Here is a 27,242-nt window from a genome sequence, read left to right as displayed (position 1 = left end):
ATTATAATCATATTTATACAATTTTTTATTGTATCAATAATGTCCTATAAGAGTCAGTAGTATCTAGAATTTAACATACACCAATTGACAAGCCTTAGAATCCAAAATACCTAGAATCCCTACCATTCCAAAAGATGTGGTGGTTGATTTCACATGTCTTAGAAGCTAACTCTAGTTTGAGTACCAGCCACTCGGCACTACCAGCCAGTCAGACATCTACACGGGGTAGATTAGATTACGAACAGCATTAATCATCAGGAGGTGCACTTGTCAGTGGCTCTGAGTGCAGGTCCCAAGATAAAAATAGGTGGGTTGCGTCAAGAAGGGCATCTAACTTAAAAACTGTGCCAAATTAAATATGTATACTAAACTGATTTGCTGGGGCTGCATTTAAATATGGGAGCAGCTAAAAATGTATATATTAAATGACAGTGAAATGTTTGTGAGATTTTTATTGTACCAGCAATAGCAAAGTATAGATGCAGGGCAAGCCTTGTCCAAGAGCCCAACAGTGGCTGCATGGCTCTGCTGTACAATGTCTGCCTTTGCGCTCTGACCCTGTTGAAATAAAGATGTTTATACCGTATGTATATATGTCAAATAAAGACATTGAATTACTCTTATTATTCATATCCTTACATTCTAGATTGACGATTGATTAAGAAATTTAATTAAATGTTTAGAGTTGTCCACACCTACCAGCCAATCAGAATCAAGTATTTTCTGTGCTCATTGTAATAAATTAAAGTGGACATAGTGGAAATGGTATTGAAAACTAACATACAATTAATTGTTTAGTTTCTTAACCTCTGATTCTGACACAGATCAGTCTCAATGCTGGGTATTGGTCTGATAAGTCTGGTTAGACTGGTTCTAGACAGAGGTTATTGGGGTTTACATTTTTTTTAACCAAAACTAGAGTTTATATCAGTATAGAAGAAAACCAAAAGTTACCTTTAACACTTTTAGTTTGGGAAACTAAGTACATCTCCCCCAAGCGACCATCTGTGTTATATTCCTTATTTATTTTTCTCTTTATTCTCTGTTATGCTAGTCCACTTGTCTTTGTGTGTTCATAGCCAGTTGTTAGTGAAGGTGTTTCAGGCTGCACAGCGGCTCCAGCGAGGTGCTATTTTGCTAACATCAGCTCATTTCTAATGGTGTTCAGTGCCAACTTGTCTGGAAAGCAGCTGTTTTACTTTATCATGAAAAAATACATACTCCAGCTTGGCATAGAAATCAACCCTATCACATCACTCCAACTCTCTCTCCTTTTCTTTCTCTTACTCCAGCCACAGCAAACACATATGGTTCTGGTGTTTGACACACTGACTGCATGGTATTGATTCCTCGATGTATTAGGACAGCCTCTAGCAGTTGCAGCACTTCTTTGATGTTAAATACTACCTATGCATCTGCTGCTATTTTAAATATAGGTTTAAGACGCCAGTGACGTTCTTGTTACTATGGTAATTTTTTATGCTAGAACAAATGAGGTATTAATGGTGCTGTTTGAAGACACTCTTAATACCTGATTTCCTAAGATCCCAAGGAGTATTTTTTTCTTTCTTAAGTCTAACAGACCATTTCTCTAGCACAGGTATGTTAGCACAGGTATGTTAGTTTTTTAAATTTTTGATCACACATTTAGTGGTTGTTTTAATTGCAAAGCGCCCTGTACTTTATCTATGTATCTATGCTAAATTTGGTTACCCTGTTTGACTAGGGAGCAAGGGTACTAAAGGGGGCCATATGGGTGGGACGAGAAGCAGTGCACATTGTTGATTGGTCAGACAGAATCACCAGTAGAGTGAGTGTAAAATATAAGTCCTACATTTAAAGCAGTGTCTCAGAAAAACATTAAAAAAAACTTAAACAGGGTTCCAGAAAATTGCAGAGCACAACAGCACACCACATCATTTGCTCTCAGCTTCACCTTCAGTGACTCTTTCTGATTTCACAGGTACCAATTTGCAATTGGAAATATATATAATATGTCTGTATATATATATACAGTATACCGATCAACCATAACATTAAAACCACCTCCTTGTTTCAACACACACTGTCCATTTTATCAGCTCCACTTACCATATAGAAGCACTTTGTAGTTCTACAGTTACTGACTGTGGTCCATCTGTTTCTCTACATACTTTTTAGCCTGCTGGAGCACTGCTGGAGTTTTTAAATACCGTGTCCACTCACTGTCCACTCTATTAGACACTCCTACCTAGTTGGTCCACCTTGTAGATGTAAAGTCAGAGACGATTGCTCATCTTTTGCTGCCGTTTGAGTTGGTCATCTTCTAGACCTTCATCAGTGGTCACAGGATGCCGCCCACGGGGCACTGTTGGCTGGATATTTTTGGTTGGTGGACTATTCTCAGTCCAGCAGTGACAGTGCGGTGTTTAAAAACTCCAGCAGCGTTGCTGTGTCTTATCCACTCATACCAAATTATGATTATATGTCATATACTGTATATTATCATTTTTCTTCAACATGCTGATAGTAGGGTCAGAATTTGGCATAAACAGAACTTTGTGTCAGTTCATAGTAATGATAAATGATTTGTGGAATGTTATTGGCACCCATCCCCCCATTACTAATCAAGTATAATTTAGAAAGCTAATAAAGATGGCATGCTCTACCCCACCACTGGCAAGATTTAAAGCTCTTAAGTTTACATCTTGAAGGTCCAACCGGCCTGGCTGGGCACCCAACAGACACGACTGACTGTGTTAGAGGGAATTAAGGTTGGATGGAATTTCTCCTTAGTGCCGATTTGATAGCAACCTCTGCTGTTTGATCAAATGGTGGATTTAAGTACAGGGCATAGCTTGACTTTTCCACTGCCGACTGGTGTATTGAAGTGGCCGACAACTTCACACGTGTCATGGGGGCAATTGTTAGTCTGTGGGTCTCCTTGGCTGAGTGGGGGTTGTGCAAACAGCAGAGGAGTTGCAATAGTGAGCAATAGGGAATGACTAGATTAAGAGAAAAAGCGGAAAATGCCCTTTTTTGGGTCATTTGGATTTATTTGCTGCACTGTCAAAGACCACTTCTTACTTCTACTCTTTAAATTACTTTACTTTAAGTAAACAATTTACCTCAATGTGTTTGAGGGCTAAAATGTCTCATTAAAACCTTGACTGACTAAGTTATAATGTGTTGATCTGGATATACATGTGTTTAAAAGAAAAAAAGGTGGACTTTATGAGTTTTAGGGTGATGTAGGTACTTTAGTATAGACAGAGAGGTAGTAGTAGCACACCAGAGGACAAGCTGTTGCATAACGGGTCACTGGTGCAGATCACTGAGTTGAACTAACATGTGTGCCCTCTTAATAATGTCGTATTTCAGCACTTGCTTAACACTGGGATTCTGCATCATTAAACCTCCAATTGGTGTTAATGAGAGGGCAATTAAGAAAGAGGCCCGGCTACCCGGGGCAGACAATGCCAACAGTGTGCCGTCAAAAAGCTTTTCTTTACCACCCGAACACCTAAAAGAACACTTCTTCTGATTCACTTGTCAACACTTCCATTTGTTATGCTTCAGACCATTTATGTGTAATTTTGAAATATCAGCATGTTTATGTACAGAATGTTTCATTTTCAGTCAAAATATCATTCGCCCGTTTTGCTGTGGGCCCCCCGTGTTTTAATATTGGGGCCGAAGTTCTTTTTTTTTTCATCTCGTCTGTCTGCGGGGTCTCGGTCGTCGTCTACGGCAGGTTTAGCTCAGCACAGTATACACATTATTAATGTGTTTATGTGTTTAATAGGCACTGATGGGTGCCATATGAATCTCTCAGGCATAAGGACTGCCAGTGTGTGTGTGTGAGAGAGAGAGAGAGAGTGAATGAGTGAACAGGCAGAACAATGTGAGTGTTGACAGTCCGGTGACACACACACCTCTTTATTTTTCATTTCAGGCCTTTATACATCTGGCAGTTGCTGAATTCAGCTGATTTGCACAGCTGATTTACATTATGTTAGGAATGTACAAGACAGACAACCATCATGTATTGTTCAGTTTCTCCTTGTTTTTTTTCTCATTAATATCATAATTGTGTTCATTTCTGTTTATTTCTCTAAATTGATTTATGCCTGTCAGAAGCTGAACAAGAAAGTGTGCCGGTAGAATTACGAGGCTGTTGCTTCTCAGCCCAAATTTATGTGTGTGTGCAGTCATTCGGGGGTAACGATGGCTTCTCAGTAACCCCTAATAACACTCATTAAAAGTTATTTGAACTAATAGATTGGGCGGGGTTGGTTAAACCAACACACTTGTGCTGGAGGCCCTGTGTAATTATAGAAGCTGTGTCGAACTGTCATGCTTTACAACTTTAGAGAGATCTTTGTGTGTAGGCTACATTTCTCTGCTTGAATAATTACACCAATCAAATGTCACAGTGTAAGGGAATTCAAAAAGACATAGAGCTCATTTAAAAAAAGCTCTACTAGAGTTCTAAATACTGTTTTTACTATTCAGACTCTTTGTTCCTGATTTTAGGTGGGTGTAAAAACATGCAAAACATAAATTCTGCAAACGGATTTACTTACAGTGTCCAGGAAGTATTGTTCTTCAAATAAGCAGAATGACACAGTTGTTTGCATGTTTGCCTTAATCCATAAGCATGTCTATTTTTTTTTTTGCATTTTCCTCTCAATCTAGTCATGTCCAATTACTCGATTGCATTACGCTTCCTCTCTACTGATGCTGACTTCCACTCCTGACTGAGGAGAGCCAGGACTAAAACATGCCCCCTCCGACACGTGCAGTAGCCGACTGCATCTTTTAACTTTCATGAGGCTCAGTCTCGCACACAGAGACTCACGCACTGATCCCCATTATCCCTCATCTCTGATATAGGCGCCATTGATCAGCCAGCAGAGGTTGTAATTGCATCAGTTATAAGAACTCCCCTCCAGCATCCAACATGCCAGACGAGCCAATCATTGTTCGTGCTCGTGCAGGCACCCAGCTTGCTGGTAGCAGTGGCTAATAATTAGAAGGGGTGTCCAAATACTTTTGACCATATGGTGTGCAATCATACCATCTGATATAATAGAAAGAAGCTAATTTGTCAACTGCAACTGAAATCCTAATAAATCCGTTGTCACTGTGACACGTTTGATAGATTAGGCGATGCACAGCAACCTAAGGAACTGGGTTTGAGCCTCTTCTCCAGTCAATGTCTTTACTGAGTTTCACGTGTTCTCTCTATGGCGCTTGGGTTGCCTCCCACCTGGAAGTGTGTATTCATACCTCGAAGACGTGATGTCCAGGTGGCACTAGACTATACCCAGCATGACCCTGTCCAGAACCAAACAGTAAGTAACTTAGTAAATCAGTGCCTCAGTGGCAAATGTTGAATAGAGCAGGGATGTCCAAACTATAGCCCGTGGGCCATTTGTAGGCTGGTTACCATTTATGAAATGGCTTGCAAGGTATTTTACAACCCCAAATCAGAAAAAGTTGGGACAGCATGGAAAATGCAAATAATAAAAAAACACAGAGTTTCTTACATTTACTTTGACTTTTATTTGATTGCAGACAGGATGAACCTGAGATATTTCATGTTTTATCTGCTCAACTTCATTTCATTTATTAATTAACATCCATTCCTGCATTTCAGGTCTGCAACACATTCCAAAATAAGTTGGGACGGGGGCAATTTAGGGCTAGTTATGAGGTGAAAAAACTAAATAATGATGTGATTTTAAACAGGTGATGTCAACAGGTGATTGTAATCATGGTTTGGTACAAAAGCAGCATCCAGGAAAGGCTGCAATCAAATAAAAGTCAAAGTAAATGTAAGGAACACTTACATTTTTTTTTTTTTTGCATTTTCCATACTGTCGCAACTTTTTCTGATTTGGGGTTGTAGAAATAAAATTAAGATTGGCCCGCTATTAAGCAGGTTTAAGCATAAAAAAAAGTTTGAACTGTTTGAACTCTGGGTGTCGCTATCTCATAAAACAAATCTCAAACACTCCCCATCTTCTTTCCCCCAACTCAAAACATTGACGTTACTCCTACATTAACTTTCCTGGGTTTTTGGATAAATGTAGCAGTTTCAAAAAAAAATAAAACTAGCCCTTGTATTGTGTTAGAAAGCTGCCCACATCTTTAGTGTTAGCGGGTCAAATTTGACCCGATTTAAATCAGCCTGAAAATACTCAAAAACAATAGTTATCATCCAATTTTGTTTCTCACCTCATAGCTAACTTAGTTTGTATTTAAATCCATGTAAACACTGTTTTCAATTTTATTTTTTTGGCTCCATAAACTTTTCATCTCACAATATACCACTCATTTTCAATAAAAAAACTGTTTAAATTCACTATAGTGAATTTCCTATAGTGAAGAAACAATGTAAGGATATTATCTGAGTCTAATAGACTAATATCAGAGCACACTGAGCAAAAATTGCTTTTTTTTTTTTTTTATCTAAACATTATTATCTATGGTGACCCGTGTAGATTTTTTCACTTTTTCATAAAACCAACTTTATTTTACTCAAAACAGCAGGTGTAAATTGAAAATTAAACTATAAATTGAACATTGAAAAACAATACTTTGTGTGTGTGCATGTGTGTGTGTTGTTTACATGCATACAGTGTATCACAAAAGTGAGTACACCCCTCACATTTCTGCAGATATTTAAGTATATCTTTTCATGGGACAACACTGACAAAATGACACTTTGACACAATGAAAAGTAGTCTGTGTGCAGCTTATATAACAGTGTAAATTTATTCTTCCCTCAAAATAACTCAATATACAGCCATTAATGTCTAAACCACCGGCAACAAAAGTGAGTACACCCCTAAGAGACTACACCCCTAAATGTCCAAATTGAGCACTGCTTGTCATTTTCCCTCCAAAATGTCATGTGATTTGTTAGTGTTACTAGGTCTCAGGTGTGCATAGGGAGCAGGTGTGTTCAATTTAGTAGTACAGCTCTCACACTCTCTCATACTGGTCACTGAAAGTTCCAACATGGCACCTCATGGCAAAGAACTCTCTGAGGATCTTAAAAGACGAATTGTTGCGCTACATGAAGATGGCCAAGGCTACAAGAAGATTGCCAACACCCTGAAACTAAGCTGCAGCACAGTGGCCAAGATCATCCAGCGTTTTAAAAGAGCAGGGTCCACTCAGAACAGACCTCGCGTTGGTCGTCCAAAGAAGCTGAGTGCACGTGCTCAGCGTCACATCCAACTGCTGTCTTTGAAAGATAGGCGCAGGAGTGCTGTCAGCATTGCTGCAGAGATTGAAAAGGTGGGGGGTCAGCCTGTCAGTGCTCAGACCATACGCCGCACACTACATCAAATTGGTCTGCATGGCTGTCACCCCAGAAGGAAGCCTCTTCTGAAGTCTCTACACAAGAAAGCCCGCAAACAGTTTGCTGAAGACATGTCAACAAAGGACATGGATTACTGGAACCATGTCCTATGGTCTGATGAGACCAAGATTAATTTGTTTGGTTCAGATGGTCTCAAGCATGTGTGGCGGCAATCAGGTGAGGAGTACAAAGATAAGTGTGTCATGCCTACAGTCAAGCATGGTGGTGGGAATGCCATGGTCTGGGGCTGCATGAGTGCAGCAGGTGTTGGGGAGTTAAATTTCATTGAGGGACACATGAACTCCAATATGTACTGTGAAATACTGAAGCAGAGCATGATCCCCTCCCTCTGGAAACTGGGTCGCAGGGCAGTGTTCCAGCATGATAATGACCCCAAACACACCTCTAAGACGACCACTGCTTTATTGAAGAGGCTGAGGGTAAAGGTGATGGACTGGCCAAGCATGTCTCCAGACCTAAACCCAATATAACATCTTTGGGGCATCCTCAAGCGGAAGGTGGAGGAGCGCAAAGTCTCGAATATCCGCCAGCTCCGTGATGTCGTCATGGAGGAGTGGAAAGCATTCCAGTGGCAACCTGTGAAGCTCTGGTAAACTCCATGCCCAGGAGAGTTAAAGCAGTTCTGGGAAATAATGGTGGCCACACAAAATATTGACACTTCAGGAACTTTCACTAAGAGGTGTACTCACTTTTGTTGCTGGTGGTTTAGACATTAATGGCTGTATATTGAGTTATTTTGAGGGAAGAATAAATTTACACTGTTATATAAGCTGCACACAGACTACTTTTCATTGTGTCAAAGTGTCATTTTGTCAGTGTTGTCCCATGAAAAGATATACTTAAATATCTGCAGAAATGTGAGGGGTGTACTCACTTTTGTGATACACTGTATATCACAGTATGTGATTGTTTTAGTGTGCTCCTTGCAGATGTGTTTCTTATATGTGTGGCAAGTGGTGCTAGTTTTTCTGTCCTTGTTGAAGGGGCAGGACTGGCACCTCTTTCTCTTGTTCCCCCTGGCATCGCCTGTCTGGTTCCTTGTGCAGGATGCTGGTGTGGGTGTAGCCTGAAGCTCTCTCACCAAATTGACAGAGGCTTGGGTTCGGGGCAGCCGCTGGCGTCTTTCAATGTGGGGATATACCAGAGTCCTCCCCAACTCCTCCAGAAAAAGCCTCCTTTTGAAGGTTTTCCTGATGTTCCATCCAGGATTTATTTCCGTCCACACCACAAATGCGTTGTATGCAGAAACATACAATATATTATAAAAGACTGCCATTGGCCACCTTTTTGTCTTTTGCTTGCATGTGTATGTGCCAGTGACCTAATCCAGGATCATATCTGGCTTTTTGTCCTCCCTACTGCTCACAGCAGCATCCTTGTGGAGCGTGGACATCACAATGACATTTCTGGGGGTTTTTTGGACAGTTTGACACAATTGTGGTTCTCTCTAAGAATGCAAACTTCGAGGAGAGAGGTGCCCTGTCCTTTGTTCCAAGAAGTGCAAGAGGAAGCTCAGGTTTGTTTTTCCTGTTCCCACCATGGTCAGCTTCTTCTTCAGCAGTTCTTGGTCATAGAACGTGAAGAAATTATCGCATGTTATATTGTGCCCCTGAAGACCATTTGTCATGTCTATGACCACTTGCTTGTGTGTGTGTGTGTGTGTGTGTGTGTGTGTGTATGTGTGTGGTGGGGCAAATTGAGCCATATTTGATCCACAGAGCAACCCACACCTTTTATGTGATAGACGCAACAGCCAGTATTCTATGCCGGGTCATATTTGACCCATAACACAACAAATGTCACTTTTTTTATTAGAGACATTCAGAATGGACTAAAATTATGAAAATTTCTTTTGTTGTGTTAAAATAGCTGTTTCTGAGGATATAATCTTGTTCCAATACAAAAAAGCAAAGGGTACTTTTTACATACCTGAACTTAAAAACGGGTCAAATTTGACCCAAACACAACATAAGGGCTAGACAGATTTCAGGCATGCTGGGAAAATAATATTTTTCAGAGAAAAGTGTGTACATTTAATTTAAGAGGTATAATAATCTTCCTATTAGAATTATCAACTGGTGAGTGAAATCAGCAAAATCTTAGTTTTCACAAAACTGTCAAATAAAAAGGAAGTGTAATTGTTAGTAATCAGGTAGGTTTATTATATTTTATGTGTCTTATTACAGAAAAGTCTGTGGCCCATGTTTGCATATTTTTTACTCCATCTGGCCCCCAACAAGAAAACTTTAGACACCCCTGGAATCGGGATTAGAACTTGGCGAGAAAAATAACAGTGGTAGAGATTGTTGCTGAAACAGTAAAAAACGTTATATCTGGCTTCATTTCAACACGTTCTCTTCTGGAGACCACACAAGCACAATCACCATTATTTAACCTCACAGCAAATGAAAAAAAGTGTCAGCGCAAGACTCACTTAAAGCTGCATGTATAATGGGAACTTCTCACATAAAACCAATCCAAACAAGAGAGTAGAAGGGAGAAAAACAGAGACGCTCGGGCTCCAGGAGGACGCTCAGTAAAGAGTGTGTGAAGTGAGTGTGTGTAACGATGCTTTGGGCTCTGGCTGAGTCAGTATGTATAGCTAATCTGAGCAGCATCATTACAGCTCAGGAAATACTGATGGAGCTCTGTTAGGAGTCATACCACTTTCATACAAGCATGGAGGTGATGAAGGAGTGTGCCTGTGGTTTGAAAAGAGCTGAGGGCCCTCGTCGTTTTGTGTGTGTGTGTGTGTGTGTGTGTGTGTAACCTTTCCTATCCTGGCTTGCCTTCTGAAGGCTGAAAAGCAAAGACCACACAGACACCTGGCAGCTCTCCATGACTCTCCGTCTCTCACTCTTTATTTCTCACTCTTTTTTTCGGTCATTTACTTCTCAAACTGAATGAGCGTCTGGCTGTCACCCATGCTGTTATTTTTTTACAGTTCTTTATTATTTTTTAATCTGCCGTAGCTATTTCTGTTACTCGTACTGTAAAGGAATTGTCCGTCATCACTGATGATACTGAAAAAGAGATACACATGTTCACCTGTAGTCTCTCATCAATCATTCTACCTACTGCATGTGCCTTTATAGTCCTAGAACTATTTGTATTGCCTGTATAGCCTGACTATGGACTGAGCCAAGGAGTCTATTAGAATTTGCTCAATGGCCAGCGGGTCGCCAATCCTTTATCAGTCAGCCAATCACTAGCAGTTTTTTTTATGCATTTTCTCCCTTTTTCTCCCGATTTTTAGCACATCCAATTTTTACCCAATTGCATTATGCTTCCTCTCTACTGGTGCTGACCCCCGCCCCTGATTGAGGAGAGCGAACTGACACACGACTACATTTTTTTCACCTGCACGAGGAGAGTTCATATGCGAATCAGCCCTGTGCACAGAGAACCACACCCTGATCAGCATTATTCCTCTACTCTGTGCAGACGCCATCATTCAGCCAGCAGAGGTCGTAATTGCAGGTTCCTATCCGGCTCCCTACCCTGTATGAACAACAGCCAAACGTTCATGTAGCCGCCCAGCCGGATGGCAGAGCTGAGATTCGATACGATGTATTCGAAATCCCAGCTCTGATGTGCTAGTGTGTTTAACTGCTGTGCTACCTGAGCGCCAGCAGGTTTTTTACTAGACTCTCATGGACACATGTTTGCTCATGGTCTGCCCACAATGAGCCCCAACCTTCTATGTTTGTGTGGGCCAAATATGGGAAAACCCATGCAGACCTAAGTTTTGTATTGGATTTCTCAAGCCCATAAACATTTAGCCTGTAATAGTCTAACAAGAACACATATGTCAGATAAGATTGGATCATTTCATTACCAGAATTAAAAGATCAGACTTTAAGTATCTACTTGAGTAGCAGATTTAAGAACCTTGCTTAAAAACTCAGCAAGTGGCCACTGTTGAACTTCATAGACACCTCATAATCCTGCTATAGTTAAACGCTAAATCAGTGGCTAAGAGTCCAGACAGAAAAGTTTTCCTCTTTGTTGTTGGACTGCTCACCTTAAGCCTCCATACATCTGTCAGAGCTTCTGCATTTGTTTGCATGTGTTAGTAATAGTAACCCCTCTAGGAACAGTGCTAATGTAGGTGCTAACCTCAGATGCTATCTGTTGCTTTAGCTCTCTGCTCAGTGGATACTGTAGCAATCAGAAGAGATAAGAGAGGATTATGGCTAAAGATCTTATTTTGATATCCACCTCTACAACCTCATAAAAGCTTGGACCTGTGCTCTAAAATCAGTCAGCTGGAGCTTATGTATTTGACATTTGGCTGGGCTCCCACCGGGCCGGTTAAACATCTGGAATGTGTGTCTGCTTCCGCTGCATGACTGGACATGGAAGTGTTGTCTATCAAAAATCTCACCCATGTTTTTTTGTGAGATGATGGGAATGTTTGGGACTTTCCCCCCAAGCAGTGATATCATCTGCTTTCCTGGCTCTCTTAAATACCTTTACTCATTCAGGCTGTGCTTTCGCCCACTGTAATGTTTCCAGCTCCACGTGGTGTCTCAAGGTGTGTAGTAAAGAAAAAAAAGCATTCGCTTCTCAACGTATTTGTAATCTTCTTTGAAAAAATATACAGATATGTGCAAATAATTACCATCGTTATGCTACGTAGTTTCATTCATTGTATAATATACGATATATTATCAGCGTGGGCCACTGTGCTAATGCTCACACTGGGAAGTTAAATGACTTTAAACTGCAGGAATTGTTTTGTGTGCATGAACAAAACCTTGAATTAACAATATGCTATCTAATCACCTCTATCTAGGGATGTAACAATACACTCTACCCATGATGCAATGCGTTTCATGATACTGGGTTCATGATACGATTTTTTCCCGATTTTTTTAACTGAAATTGAAGACAAATTATGACAAAGTTTCCTTTTATTATTTGTCTTAAAAAATAAAATAATCGAATCTCAGCTCTGCCTTGCCGGCTGAGGCTGAGCGGCCACATGAACAACGATTGGCCTGTTGTTCAGATGAGGGGCGGGATTAAGCCGGATTGGGACTCTCTCTCAGACCGGTGCGATTACGACCTCTCCTGGCTGGTTGGTGGCGCCTGCACGGAGATGGAAAAAGGAGTGCTGTAGAGGGTGTGGCTCTCCGTACACAGCGCTGTACTGCACTGCACTCATCGAGTGTAGGTGATAAGATGTTCAATTGCTGTGCACGTGTCGGAGGGGGCGTGGAGCAGCCTCGTCCTCCCCAATCAAGAGCAGGGACCAGCATTAGTGAGAGGATGATTGACGGGCAGAAATTGGATGCGCTAAAGTGGGAGAAAATGGGGGGGGAATAAATAAATAAATACAATTAAATACTGTATTTGTGATTATCCTTTTTTTATCTAAATAATGAATGCCCTTTTATTTCTGAGGTAGATACAAACTATGCAAAACAATTTTGAATTAAGCCCAATTTGGCTGAAAAACCCCGAATCTGGCAACCAGGCGTATAGCGCCAGTAACATCAACCAGGCGAGGTGAACAGCACTAGTGCCCTCTGCTGTTTAAAGTGAATATCGATTCATTTTACATCAAATCGATTTGAATTGTGGAATTTTTTAATCGGTTAATAACAGTCTTGTGGTGCATCGTTACATCCCTACTTCTATCACTTCTTTCTATTGAATATTCTCTGTCTGATTTGTCCTAAATAACAAGTCTGCTCTTTTATAGCAGATGGCTTTCAACCAGGGGGCCGTGGCCAACTAGAGGGGCTCAGTGAGCCACAAGGGATTGGAAGGGAAAATCAATAGGCTATTGGCATACTGGAGATTTCTTGAGATGTCATATAGATGTGTTTTAATATACACATAGCCTAAGTTGGGTCTTTGAGAATGGACACATATTTGATTCACCCATCCCAAAAGTGATGCCGAGTCAATGGTGATTGATTCTGATTCAGTTGTGGACCAGAAGTAAATCCACTACATCAACCAATATCAGAAAAAAGCAAGATATTTACTTTCATCAAGGATTCATCGAATTTTCCAAGAGCAAGAACACAATACCTTTTGTCATCCTCACTGAAAGTGTAAGAATAAAATCATAACCTGTGTCAAGTGGGTCCTAAAAATTTTTTAAGAGAACAAAAGATTAAGAACCGCTCCTTTATTTACATTTTCAGCATTTAACAGACGCCTTTATCCAAAGCAACTTACAGTACAGTATACAGTCTAAGCAATTAAGGGTTAAGGGCCTTGCTCAAGGGCCCAACAGCAGCAACCTGGCAGTGGTGGGGCTTGAACCAGCGATCTTCTGATTGCTAGTCCAGTACCCTAACCACTAGGCTACGGCCTGCCTTTATAGTATGCTTCTGTGGCTGTGTATGTACCAGTATGTATGTGTATGTAGTGCATGTGTATGTAGTATGTACCAGCTGTCTGTGTTGATGGTGCATGTTTCAATCCCCCTAGAGAAGCGTATCACCATCCCTAACTGCAATAGCATATGCAGTGCTTGAGGGAGGCTTCCGCACCTTCAGCTCAACTATCCACGATGAGCCGGTGCATCCAGCTCTTCTAATTTACTGCGTCTCTGAGCACAGAACATTACTTTTTATATGAAGCTGAAGAAAAAAAGCCATCACAAAGCACATCGTTGTCCAGAATTATTTTCAGCCAGTACTGTTTATTTTGGTATCACTGTCTAAGCAGAGCTTGTGGAAAGAAAATTACAGTCGGACACTTCGAAATGCACACTGCACAATTTGGGTGCTGTTAGAACGGTGGTGAAATTGCATGATAGATCTTTTCTATTTGTTTATTTGAGTTATTTTTTTCTTTTTGTTAGGGTAGTTAGTTGGTCCAAGTGTATTTTATCCTTAAATAAATACTTAGCATTTATTTATTTATTAGGATTTTAACGGCATGATTTACACTCTTTGGTTACATTCATGACAGAAACAGTAATTACTGGTTACACAAGATTCATCAGTTCACAACTTTAACATCAAACACAGTCATTTAGTATTTAGTATCTCCAATTCACCTCACTTGCACGTCTTTGGACTGTGGGAGGAAACCAAAGCTCCCGGAGGAAACCTACGCAGACTCGCGGAGAACATGCAAACTCCACATGGATCGAACCCAGGACCTTCTTGCTGTGAGGCGACAGTGCTACTCACTGAGCCACCGTGCCACCCGTGGCATTTTGTACGTTATTAAAAAGTGACACATTTACAGTGGTAAACTGCAAGTACTCACCCCTCTTTTTAAATGCATATTTCCATTTCATATTTACACACCTTATGTCTTTCCATGGCAGGCACGGTTGCTCAGTGGATAGAGCTGTTGCCTCACAGTAAGAAGGGCCTGGGTTTCATTCCCCAGCCGGGCAGCCAGGGTCCTTTTCGTGTGGAGTTTGCATGTTCACCCTGTGTCCATGTGGGTTTCCTCCGGTTACCTCCAACAGTCCAAATACATGCAATCAGGTCAGTTGGAGATACAAAATTGCCTTAGGTGAGAATGTGTGTGTTTGTGGGTTTGTGGGGGGCCCTGTGATGAATTGGTGACCTTTCCAAGGTGTTTCCTACTTTTTGCGTCGTCAATTGCACGCACTACGACCTTGAGTAGAATAAAGGGGTGGTAAAACAAGCAATGAATGAACGTGTGTAAAACATTATACCAAAAGGTATAGGCAGCTGTAGGCTAGTGGTGAAGGTACTGGACTAGTAATCAGAAGGTTGCTGGTTCAAGCCCCACCACTGCCAGGTTGCAACTGTTGGGCCCTTGAGCAAGGCGCTTTACCCTCAATTGCCTAGATTGTACACTGTCACAATTGTACACTGCTAAATGCTGTAAATGTAAAGGAAACATTCTGATTTTTGGTTATTATTGTTCTTCTTTTTGTTTTTGAGTTCTTGAAACCATTTTAAAGCCATAAACACTGACCCTACACAAAGCTTGAGATGTACACACTTGTGTTTTTTATGACCCTGTGTAAAAAGGACAACGGAACAAATGTTAATACACTAAATAGATCAAAAAACACACCATCTCTATTTTATTATTCTTTTTTTATTACCATCCATTTATCACTGACCCTTTTAATATAACCCTTATATATAATATCTAGTCTGTCATCTATTATCTATTCCCCTCACTGTGATGTGCCTGCTGTTAAACTACCTCTGTCTGTCAGTCTCTCTCAGTGTGTATGTTGCCTCTTTGTTCTCTTTACACACTGAGTGTAGCCCAGATCCTGTCTTAGCCGGCTCTCCCAGCCAACTGGAGCGCTTCCAACTTCAGCAGCAGTTTTTCTCTCTCCTGTTTGATATTTACTTTACTGCCTTCTCGGGAAAGCTGGTACGGGCCTAGACAGACAAACAGCAGTGTTTTAATGGGCCAGAGAGGTGGTGGTAGTAGTGCTTGAGGCCTCTCACTACTCTTCATCCCTCCCTTGGTATAGCTTGAGCAGGCACTGGGCACCTGTGTGCCTTTAAACAGCCTTGTTATGACTCTCCTGTAAAGCTTTTGGCGGCGAGGGTCCGTTGTGCCCGCAGATCCCACAGTAGGGGCCATAAAATAAGGATGAGAGTCTTTGGTTGACATATTAAAGGTAGACGGCAAACAGCTTGTGGTGTTTGCTAGCATGCCTGCATGGTTCACCACAATGCTGCGTTCACCTTCTCTGACCCTGCACATTAACTGTATGGGCAGTGCTGAATGCAGAATATGGAAAATACAGTATGAAGCTCAGCAGGGGGCAGCTAAAATACATTAAACACTTCTTTTGTTGTTTAGCCACTGAATTTTCTTTTTCACTGAACTTTATACGACAGAGTGATACCAATCGAAAAAAAAGAGGGTGGAATGAAACGCCCCTGCTGAAGGAAATGGAACACTTGTCCCATTTTTATCCATCGCAAGCCATCCAAAAAGCTGGCACGGTCCAAGATTGAAGTTAAATACAGGCTTTTAGCGATTACCACAGTTGCTGGATTATATTAGACAGCAGGCCCCATCAAACCTTTAATGAACTACAGCTCTTGCACTACAGCTAAACACCATATTTCGTTCACAGGATTGCTACGCTAAGAAATTATTACATCTTATAATGAATAATTCAGATGACGTTTCTACTCCTGTAGACAATTCAGCAATATTTCTAATTTTGGAGTTCCTGTAGTTTATTGCTCCTAAAAATGTTGCCATGCTTCCTGCTGTGGGTGATTAATATGTTCTTTGCAGTGAGCATGGTAATGAAACAGTCTTGTGGTGGCATGGCCACGCTCCCAGTAGCATCAGCTCACATTCCATCTTCATCCTAATTGCAGGGCACAGGCCGAAGTTGGACGACTCTCCCAAGGCGGGCCTGTTCTCCGACCGCCTGAGCGAGCTTGAACGCATCCGGCAGAGCACCATGAGGGTAGCTGTGCCAACTCAAACCCATCGGACCTCGCTAAACACCCCTAATTCGTTCTCTCCTCAGGGCCAGAGCCAGATTTCAGGTAAGGGCAAGAACTTTAAAGTAATAACACAGCAAATTTCAACCTATTGCAGCTGTGTTTGATTGATTAGCATGAATTTGTTTTAACAGGTTCAGTCAGTACAAAGAATAAAAAACAGAGAAACTGTTGAGTCAATACAAATCAAAAATGGAAATCTAAGGGTTTTGTCAATTAGATCACTGCTTTAACGGGAAGGTGAGCGCTTTGAACATAGGCGCCAGATGGTCCCCCATCTACCTGTATAGATGTTTAGATAAACCCATAAGCAAGCGACTTAAAAAGGGAACAAAAGAAAGGAAAATAAATAGCAAAAATAAATAAAATAATAAAAACAGAGAAAGAAAATGATTTGAGACGACAATGAACTGAAACTTAGGAAATAAAACCTAAGAAATAATAAAAAAACACCCAACAAAATAAGGAGGAGCAGAGCTAGAAAGCAATATTGATGGTGATGGCTATATAGCGTTATACAGTGTTTTGGAAGCAACAAAGTCTGATAGCACAGAAAATTAACTAAAAGTCTCAAGGCCCATAACCCTCAGTTACTTGGACCATACCTGTATTTATTGTTTTCTTTGGATGTCTGCCAAATGCCTAAATGTAAAATTGTCCCTTATCCCAACTCTGTTGTAGGCATTAACCCCCATCTCAGATGAGTGTATTTTTGCAAACAACAATAAACCAGGTGGCACAGCGGGATATTCCGCTAGCACACCAGTGCCGAGATTCTGAACTCCGGGCTGGGCGCCATCTAGCGGACTCTAACTGGCTGCCATGTCTGCTAGAGTGGGATGACCAGACTATGTGGGTGGGGTCTTCTAACGTTGTTCAAGGACCCAGATTAGCAGATAGAGGCACCTGTGCAGAGTGCATGGGTGTAAAAGAAAGGGTCCGCTAAGGACTGCGCACGGATCAGAGGATGCATGAGCAGGAAATATACCTTCCTCGAATGCAATCGGGGAACCCCAGCAGCGGAAGACAAATTGACTACAACAAATTGACTAATGCATAAATAAATAGAAGAAAAAACAACAATAAACTAAATAGGATCAAACTTAAAATATGTTGTACAATTTTGATTTAAATGCAGGTCAAAGTAAATTTACTCTGATTTCATTTGCATTTCATATACTGTCATATTATATTATATGTTATATTTATGTTTTATTTTTCTATTAATTAAAAATATTTTTCCTTATACTTACATACTTTTGGGTTCATATTTAGAAATGCAAGGTCACAACACTGTGTGTAAAGCTGAAGCGAAGATGCACTTTAAGTATTTTTAATACTTATTCTGTAATTTGTCACAAAATTTATGTTAGCTTAGTAATAGATACTGGTCTATTAATTGGAAGGTTCCTTGTTGAGTGTTCCTTGTTAACCCTGCTGAGTTACCAATGTTGGGCCCCTAAGCAAGGCCCTTGCTTGCATTCTATCTAGTCACTATTGTAAGTCACTTTGTATAAAAACCATCTGCTAAATGCTTTAAATGTAAATTGTTAAATAATTATTCCCACACACTATATATCAAATCTGAATAATAATAATTCAAATTTTCTACAGTTATTAATTAATTAGCTAAGAATCTATAAAAATGTACTACAAAACAAGGTGTTTAATTTTATAAATGGCATAAGAGGCACTTAGTGGTAAATTGCAGTGGTAAATTGTGATAGCCCACTACCCATGTGATCCAGTTTTTAAGCCTCCAGTGGTGCTATTGGCTGGTTGGGCATCTACATACAGACATAATTGGCTACCTCTGAGAAGGAAGAATGGCAGAGATCCCATGGTGGATTGCCAGTTTGTCCAGGGTGTGTTACTGCATAGTGCCCAGTGATTCTGGGGAAACCAGACCAACCACGACCCTGACCAGGATAAAACGGCAGTAAGAAAATGAAATGAATTGGCATAACTGTGAGTAGGCAGGTTTTAAAAGTCTTACTATATTTAGAAACACCTCTAGTGTTTTGTAGCATAATTTGAAACATTATTTCTGAGTTTTTGGATGACATAAGTAAAAGGTTTCATTTCTGAAGTCCTTAATGTCTCAGTGGAGGAAACAGAGTGTAAATGGTGTGTGTCTGAAATGTGTATATTTAGTCACATGGCTATATTTGTTGTTACAGCCATGTGGACTAAACCCACATTTCTGCAATTGATTTTGCAATTTGTCTTTACTTGATTTGCAGTAACAGCCACTAACTGTACTGGAATGTTTTCAGAGACCAACATGTTCTATAATTGTGGACAGAGATCTATACACAAAAGCTAATTTTAGTTTTTAACTAATTGAAACTGTACATAACATACTAACATTATACTTCAAGAATATAATCAAACAGTGTAAATTAAGTACTGTGAAATAATGCATCGTCTTTTTGTTTGGTCACACATGGTCAGACCCACGCCAGTCGCAGTCGTCCCCACCGTGGTATAATGAGCAAGCGTATCCATCGTACCTGAACCCCATGGCATCCCCCTCTGTGCACTCCACCGCCCCTCTATCCTCCAGCCGCGCTACAGGCCTGCCTTCCATCAACGATGTGTCCCGCCGCCTGCCAGGTAACCTACCTCCTCAGGCACCTGCAGGTGCGGCCCTTAACCCTCTCCAACTCTGTTCCATTTCTTGTTTAAATTTCAGGAAGCCGATAGCTCATCCAGTTTAGTGTAGTTTGTTTGCCTGAAATTGCTGCCTCTTGTAAAGGTTTGGCAGACGTATTTCTGTGGTACATTAGGCACACATTTTATTTTTAAAGGCATTGTCCTTGATTTTTAAAGGGTAAAAACTATTTACTTGTCAAACAATGTGTCAGAGGCGTGTTAAGATTTAAATTTTGGCATGGTTGCCAAGATTTCATTTCTAACCATAATCTGACATTAGTGACTTTTTTCATTGGTGTATTAGATGTAAAAAAAAAAGAAATTCTTGAAACTTCCGTTAGCAAAAACTGATGTGAGGATCTTGAAGCAGAAAAAAGAGACCTTTTTCGTTTCCTTTTAACTGCTTGGCGTCTTTGATCCACTGCCGAATATGGTTAATAATAGACCAAGGCATAATAACAGGCTGGTGCCTGGCAAATAAAGCGGTTTATAGCTATACGTTTTTAAAACTGCCTGCCAGGGAAACTGGATGAAGTAAATGCTAAATTGTACATGCTAATTCTGTCCTGTTTTTCCCTGCACCTTCTCTAAAAATGTGCTAATGACTTTCTCCCAAAAACACCTGTTTAAGCTGGAGCCAGGTGACTGTTTTATAGTGTTTTTTAGCCTCTCTTCCTCTTGTTCTTTTTTCCTCTCTGCAAGTCTAAAAAGACTGCAAGTGATTAACCAGCAGCTCCCTGGTGTGACTGCTGCTTGGCAGCTTTTGGAAGCTGGCCACCTGTGCTGTCAGGTCTGATTAGGCTGGTTTTGTCAGACCGTAGCATGTTGCGTGGCACTCTCATAGCTCTTTGTGCTAATAACAGCCATTATTTGAGATAAGGGCCACTCTGTTTGACACGTCCTGCTGCCAGCCAAGCAAACAACTGTTAAAGAAATCCTTCTGTTAAATGCGGATGCTATTGTCAAATGTCATTACGCTCCGCTGTCATCTGAGGTTGACAGTATAATACTTGCTAAAAGCATATTTGCAGTGCAAGGCAAAAATTGCCAATGAACCTTTTCTTAGAGCCTCTTAAACATGGCAAGCTTACTTAGATGTGTAGAACTGGCATCTGGTTTCGAGTCGGATGCTGTCTAGCAGCAGCGACTGTTTAAATGCAGTCCAAATACAGCCTTTATGTGTACATTTGTGTGAAAACGGGAGGTTGTGCGTTTAGCTGTTCGGCCCATTATTCAGAGCACACCCTCTTTGTTTCCCCGGGCTATAAACCCATTATTCCATAAGGTTCAAATCAAAAAGGTTTAATATAAAAGGGGGAAATGTGGAGGCGAACACATTTAGAGTTTAAGACATGAGGGTCCTAGCGGCAAGCCTCGCCTCTACAACGCGCCCACACATAATCACAGTCCCCCAGAGAGTAGACATGGTGACAGGAAAGACGCCTTTTGATTTATGATAACATTGCTGAGCTTAGAAAAGGGTTGAAAGAACTTTTGGAACAATGCTAGTGCCAAGATGTTACTGGTGCCATTAGTGGTTTTGTGACTTTTGGGGTGAACATGAGAGCGCGTGAAGGACAGAGGGGCCAGATGAACAGGGTTCTAGCCAGGGTTCAGTTCGTACAAGATACCAGAAGCCCACATCTAAAATCCAGCCTGTCTCCCCACGATGCTTTACACACCCCTCAAAATGCTTCCAAATGTGCGACTGCTTATGCAATTCCACTGCATTTTACATAGGCACCCACACCATTTACCCAGAGATGTGCATACCTAAGTATACACAGACCAGTTTGAACATGCGCTGACACACATAAACAGGCGTATAAATATAGCTGGAAATGCGATCACAAAAGATGCGAGGCGCACAACCATACACATGAATACACATACACATGAGGGTACACATACAAATAAAGGGAAAAAAAGCATAAACAATTCAGGCCAGTTTAAGACACTTTGTGTGCTTTGTTGTGCAGTGTTGTGACTAAACCTAGTCTATACACAGTATAATTTCAGGGTCGGTATGCACAGAGGTTATAAAAATGCTTAAACTGAACCAAACACAGTGAAGTTTAATTATAAATAGAATTTTTTAACGCTGCTTGTAAAAAAAAATCAAGTATTGTTTCTACAACACTGTACTAAATTACATTTCATCTTATGTAAGTTAAAACTTTTATTACGTTTTTTATGTAAATATCTGATTTCAGGTTTGTTGGGTTAATCTGTTATTATAATAAAAAAGTGGAAGATGTGGATAAATTACCTAAAACTAACTACACAAGCAAAAGTGCTATAATGTAAAGAAATTAAGTACTGGTACTTGCATAATTACTGTTATTAAAGTTTGGTCATGTTAAAGCCCTGTTACATACAGAAATAATAACTCAAGTAAATGTACTACAGCATATGTAATTATTTACGTAAAGTCTTACTTTTAGAAATAGTTACAAAAAAGTAAGGTAATAATTAGACGAGGTAGTAGAGAAAACAGTATATTGAATTTACTTTCAGAATTATTCAAACAAATGCTTTGTTACTTACAAAAAATATTACAAAAGATATGAAACTGCTAAAATAAAAGTACTGTTACTTACATTTACTAGAACTACTCAAGAAAAAATTCTTAAAGCAAGAATGTAAATGAAAAAAAATTTAGTACAATAATAAAAATCATAATAATAATACAAATACTGCTGCTTTTGCTACTACTACTACTAATAATAATAATAATAACAACAACAATAATACAAATACTACTGTTACTGTTACTGCTACTACTACTACTACATATAATAATAATACAAATACTACTGTTACTGCTACTACTACTACTAATAATAATACAAATACTACTGCTTTTGCTACTACTACTAATAATAATAATAATACAAATACTACTGTTACTGCTACTACTACTACTACTACTAATAATAATAATAATAATACAAATACTACTGTTACTGCTACTACTACTACTAATAATAATAATAATAATAATACAAATACTACTGTTACTGCTACTACTACTAATAATAATAATAATAATACAAATACTACTGCTTTTGCTACTACTACTAATAATAATAATAATACAAATACTGCTGCTTTTGCTACTACTACTACTAATAATAATAATAACAACAACAATAATACAAATACTACTGTTACTGCTACTACTACTACTAATAATAATAATAATAATACAAATACTACTGTTACTGCTGCTACTACTACTACTAATAATAATAATACAAATACTACTGTTACTGCTACTACTACTACTAATAATAATAATAATACAAATACTACTGTTACTGCTACTACTACTAATAACAATAATAATACAAATACTACTGCTTTTGCTACTACTACTACTACTACTAATAATAATACAAATACTACTGTTACTGCTACTACTACTACTACTAATAATAATAAGAATAATAATAAGAATAATACAAATACTACTGTTACTGCTACTACTACTACTAATAATAATAATAATAATAATACAAATACTACTGTTACTGCTACTACTACTAATAATAATAATAATACAAATACTACTGCTTTTGCTACTACTACTACTAATAATAATAATACAGATACTACTGTTACTGATACTACTACTAATAATAATAATAATAATAGTAATAATACAAATACTACTGTTACTGCTACTACTACTACTACTACTAATAATAATAATAATACAAATACTACTGCTTTTGCTACTACTACTACTACTAATAATAATAATAATACAAATACTACTGTTACTGCTACTACTACTACTACTAATAATAATAATAATAATAATAATACAAATACTACTGCTTTTGCTACTACTACTAATAATAATAATAATAATACAAATACTACTGTTACTGCTACTACTACTACTAATAATAATAATAATAATAATAATACAAATACTATTGCTTTTGCTACTACTAATAATAATAATAATAATAAATACTACTGTTACTGCTACTACTACTAATAATAATAATAATAATAACAATAATACAAATACTACTGTTACTGCTACTAATAATAATAATAATAACAATAATACAAATACTACTGTTACTGCTACTACTACTACTAATAATAATACAAATACTACTGTTACTGCTACTAATAATAATAATACAAATACTACTGTTACTGCTACTAATAATAATACAAATACTACTGTTACTGCTACTAATAATAATAATACAAATACTACTGTTACTGCTACTACTACTAATAATAATAATACAAATACTACTGTTACTGCTACTACTACTAATAATAATAATACAAATACTACTGTTACTGCTACTAATAATAATAATACAAATACTACTGTTACTGCTACTACTACTAATAATAATAATACAAATACTACTGTTACTGCTACTACTACTACTACTAATAATAATAATAATAATACAAATACTACTGCTTTTGCTACTACTACTACTAATAATAATAATAATACAAATACTACTGCTTTTGCTACTACTACTACTACTAATAATAATAAGAATAATAATAATAATAATACAAATACTACTGTTACTGCTACTACTACTACTAATAATAATAATAATACAAATACTACTGTTACTGCTACTACTACTACTAATAATAATAATACAAATACTACTGCTTTTGCTACTACTACTACTACTAATAATAATACAGATACTACTGTTACTGATACTACTACTAATAATAATAATAATAATAGTAATAATACAAATACTACTGCTTTTGCTACTACTACTACTACTAATAATAATAATAATAATAATAATAATAATACAAATACTACTGCTTTTGCTACTACTACTACTACTAATAATAATAATAATACAAATACTACTGTTACTGCTACTACTACTACTACTACTAATAATAATAATAATACAAATACTACTGCTTTTGCTACTACTACTACTACTACTAATAATAATAATACAAATACTACTGTTACTGCTACTAATAATAATAATACAAATACTACTGTTACTGCTACTAATAATAATAATAATAATAATAATACAAATACTACTGTTACTGCTACTACTACTAATAATAATAATAATAATAATACAAATACTACTGCTTTTGCTACTACTACTACTAATAATAATAATACAAATACTACTGTTACTGCTACTACTACTACTACTAATAATAATAATATTAATAATACAAATACTACTGCTTTTGCTACTACTACTACTACTAATAATAATAATACAAATACTACTGTTACTGCTACTACTACTACTAATAATAATAATAATAATAATAATACAAATACTACTGTTACTGCTACTACTACTACTACTACACTAATAATAATACAAATACCACTGTTACTGCTACTACTAATTGTAATAATAATAATACAAATACTACTACTACTACTACTACTACTACTAATAATAATAATACAAATACTACTGCTTTTGCTACTACTACTACTAATAATAATAATACAAATACTACTGTTACTGCTACTACTACTACTAATAATAATAATAATAATACAAATACTACTGCTTTTGCTACTACTACTAATAATAATAATACAAATACTACTGCTTTTGCTACTACTAATAATATTAATAATAATAATACAAATACTACTGTTACGGCTACTACTACTACTACTACTACTAATAATAATAATAATACAAATACTACTGTTACTGCTACTAATAATAATAATAATAATAATAACAACAATAATACATATACTACGGTTACTGCTACTACTAATAATAATAATAATAATACAAATACTACTGCTTTTGCTACTACTAATAATAATAATATACAAATGCTACTGCTTTTCCTACTACTACTACTACTACTAATAATAATAATAATAATAATAATAATAACAACAACAATACAAATATTACGGTTATTGCTACTAATAAAAAAAAAAATAATACTAACATTAAAACAAATATTACTGCTATTGCTACTACTACTATCACTAATAACAATAATAATAATAATAATAATAACAATAATACAAAAATTATGGTTATTGCTACTAATAAAAATAATAATAATAATAATAATAACAATAACAATAATACAAATATTACTGCTATTGCTACTACTACTATCACTAATAACAATAATAATAATAATAATAACAGTAATACAAATATTACTGTAATTAGTACTAATAAAAATAATAATAATTATAGTTTTAATACAAACACTACTGTTATTGCTACTACTACTGCTACTACTAATAATAATAATAACAATAATACAAATATTACAGTTATTGCTACTAATAAAAATAAAAATAATAATAACAATAATACAAATATTACGGTTATTGCTACTAATAATAATAAAAATAATAATAACATTAATACAAATATTACTGTTATTGCTACTACTAATAATAATAATAATAACAATACTACAAATATTACTGTTATTGCTACTACTACTAATAAAAATAATAACAATTATACAAATATTACTGTTATTGCTACTACTAATAATAAAAATAATAATAATAACAATAATACAAATATTATTGTTATTGCTACTACTACTATCACTAATAATAATAATAATAATTATTATTATTATTATTATTACTAAAGTAAGAGTAGTGTATTATTATTATTATTTAATAATAGTAATTACACAAATTCATGCACTAACTCATCTGTTAAACCTGGTAAATAACTGGTTGGTTGAATCAAATGTTTTTAAGCTGGGAAGCACAAAGCTTCGCTTGACTCAGTCCCTACAAACCAAACTACAGCCCACATGTGGTCACACAGTTTCACAGGACGCCTAAATATTTGAATATTTGAATATATTTGAAATTGGTGCTCTGGTTTCCTCCAAAAACAAATAAACAGGCATCTCTAAATCAAACTAAGTTAACTGTAATTAACAGTGCATGTGCTTTGTTGTGTGCAGGTTCTACAGACCTGACTCCCTTCCCTGGGCAGTTTGAGCGCCAGTTTCCGGGCTTCTCCTCCATCACAGAGAGCCGATACTCCAGCCCGCGAATGCACTACCCGCCCACATTTACCTACACACCTACCCCTGTTAGCACGGGCATGTCGCTGAGCAGTGGCCATTACACAACATACCTGCCCCCACCATACCCAGGCTCCACTCAGAGCCAGAGTGGACCGTTCCAGAGCAGTAGCACCCCCTATCTGTACTATGGGGCCTCTTCCGGCTCCTACCAGTTCTCCATGGTTCCAGGGGGAGACCGATCACCCTCCAGGATGCTGCCCACCTGCACTAGCGCTTCCACAGGCACCACGATGGTCAATGCCAGTCTGCCAGTCCAGGCTGATGGAGGGAGTGGGGTGGAAGATGACGGCAGCCACAGCAACTCCCCCACCGTGCTCAATCCAGCAGGTAGGATGGACGAAGGAGTGTGGCGTCCTTATTGAACAAATCAGACTGTGTTTGAGAAAACAGAAAACTCCAAACCAGAGACATGGTTCTAAAGCACAAAGCCTAGCAGGACTTCTGTCTTGTATTGCTGAAATAATCTCTTCTGTTTTGTTTTTTTACGTATTTATGGAACAAGTTTTTTAAATGGAAGTATTTAATTGCAAACTCTTCTGGCAGTTGTTGTTTCATTAAGAGTGTCATTAAGAGTTCAGCAGTTATAGTAACTGTATGTTTAACAATTACAGTATATGGGTCAGTGAAAAATAAGTGTCAAAAGAATTTTAATTTGGCATTTAAATTAGTTATTAAAT

The 27,242-nt window shown here is 37.8% G+C and overlaps 1 protein-coding gene across 7 annotated transcripts in view; it reads left to right on the top strand.

Moving 5' to 3' along the window:
- runx2b (RUNX family transcription factor 2b) overlaps nucleotides 1–26,927 on the top strand; it is a 64,720-nt gene extending 37,793 nt beyond the window's left edge. For 3 of the 7 annotated variants that reach the window (XM_063001361.1, XM_063001360.1, XM_063001362.1), the window contains 3 exons: nucleotides 16,687–16,860; nucleotides 19,270–19,431; nucleotides 26,440–26,927. In XM_063001361.1, the coding sequence (XP_062857431.1) occupies nucleotides 16,687–16,860; nucleotides 19,270–19,431; nucleotides 26,440–26,927 (824 nt within the window). Of the gene's footprint in view, nucleotides 1–16,686; nucleotides 16,861–19,269; nucleotides 19,459–26,439 lie in introns of all 7 variants that reach the window. The other 4 variants (XM_063001364.1, XM_063001365.1, XM_063001363.1 and 1 more) reach the window with 2 other exon arrangements.
- Nucleotides 26,928–27,242: the final 315 nt, after the last annotated feature.

This window comes from Trichomycterus rosablanca, chromosome 9, assembly GCF_030014385.1.
Source record: "Trichomycterus rosablanca isolate fTriRos1 chromosome 9, fTriRos1.hap1, whole genome shotgun sequence".
Taxonomy (NCBI): domain Eukaryota; kingdom Metazoa; phylum Chordata; class Actinopteri; order Siluriformes; family Trichomycteridae; genus Trichomycterus; species Trichomycterus rosablanca.
Note: the sequence above shows the minus strand (reverse complement) of the source record. Positions and strands in the feature narration are given on the sequence as shown.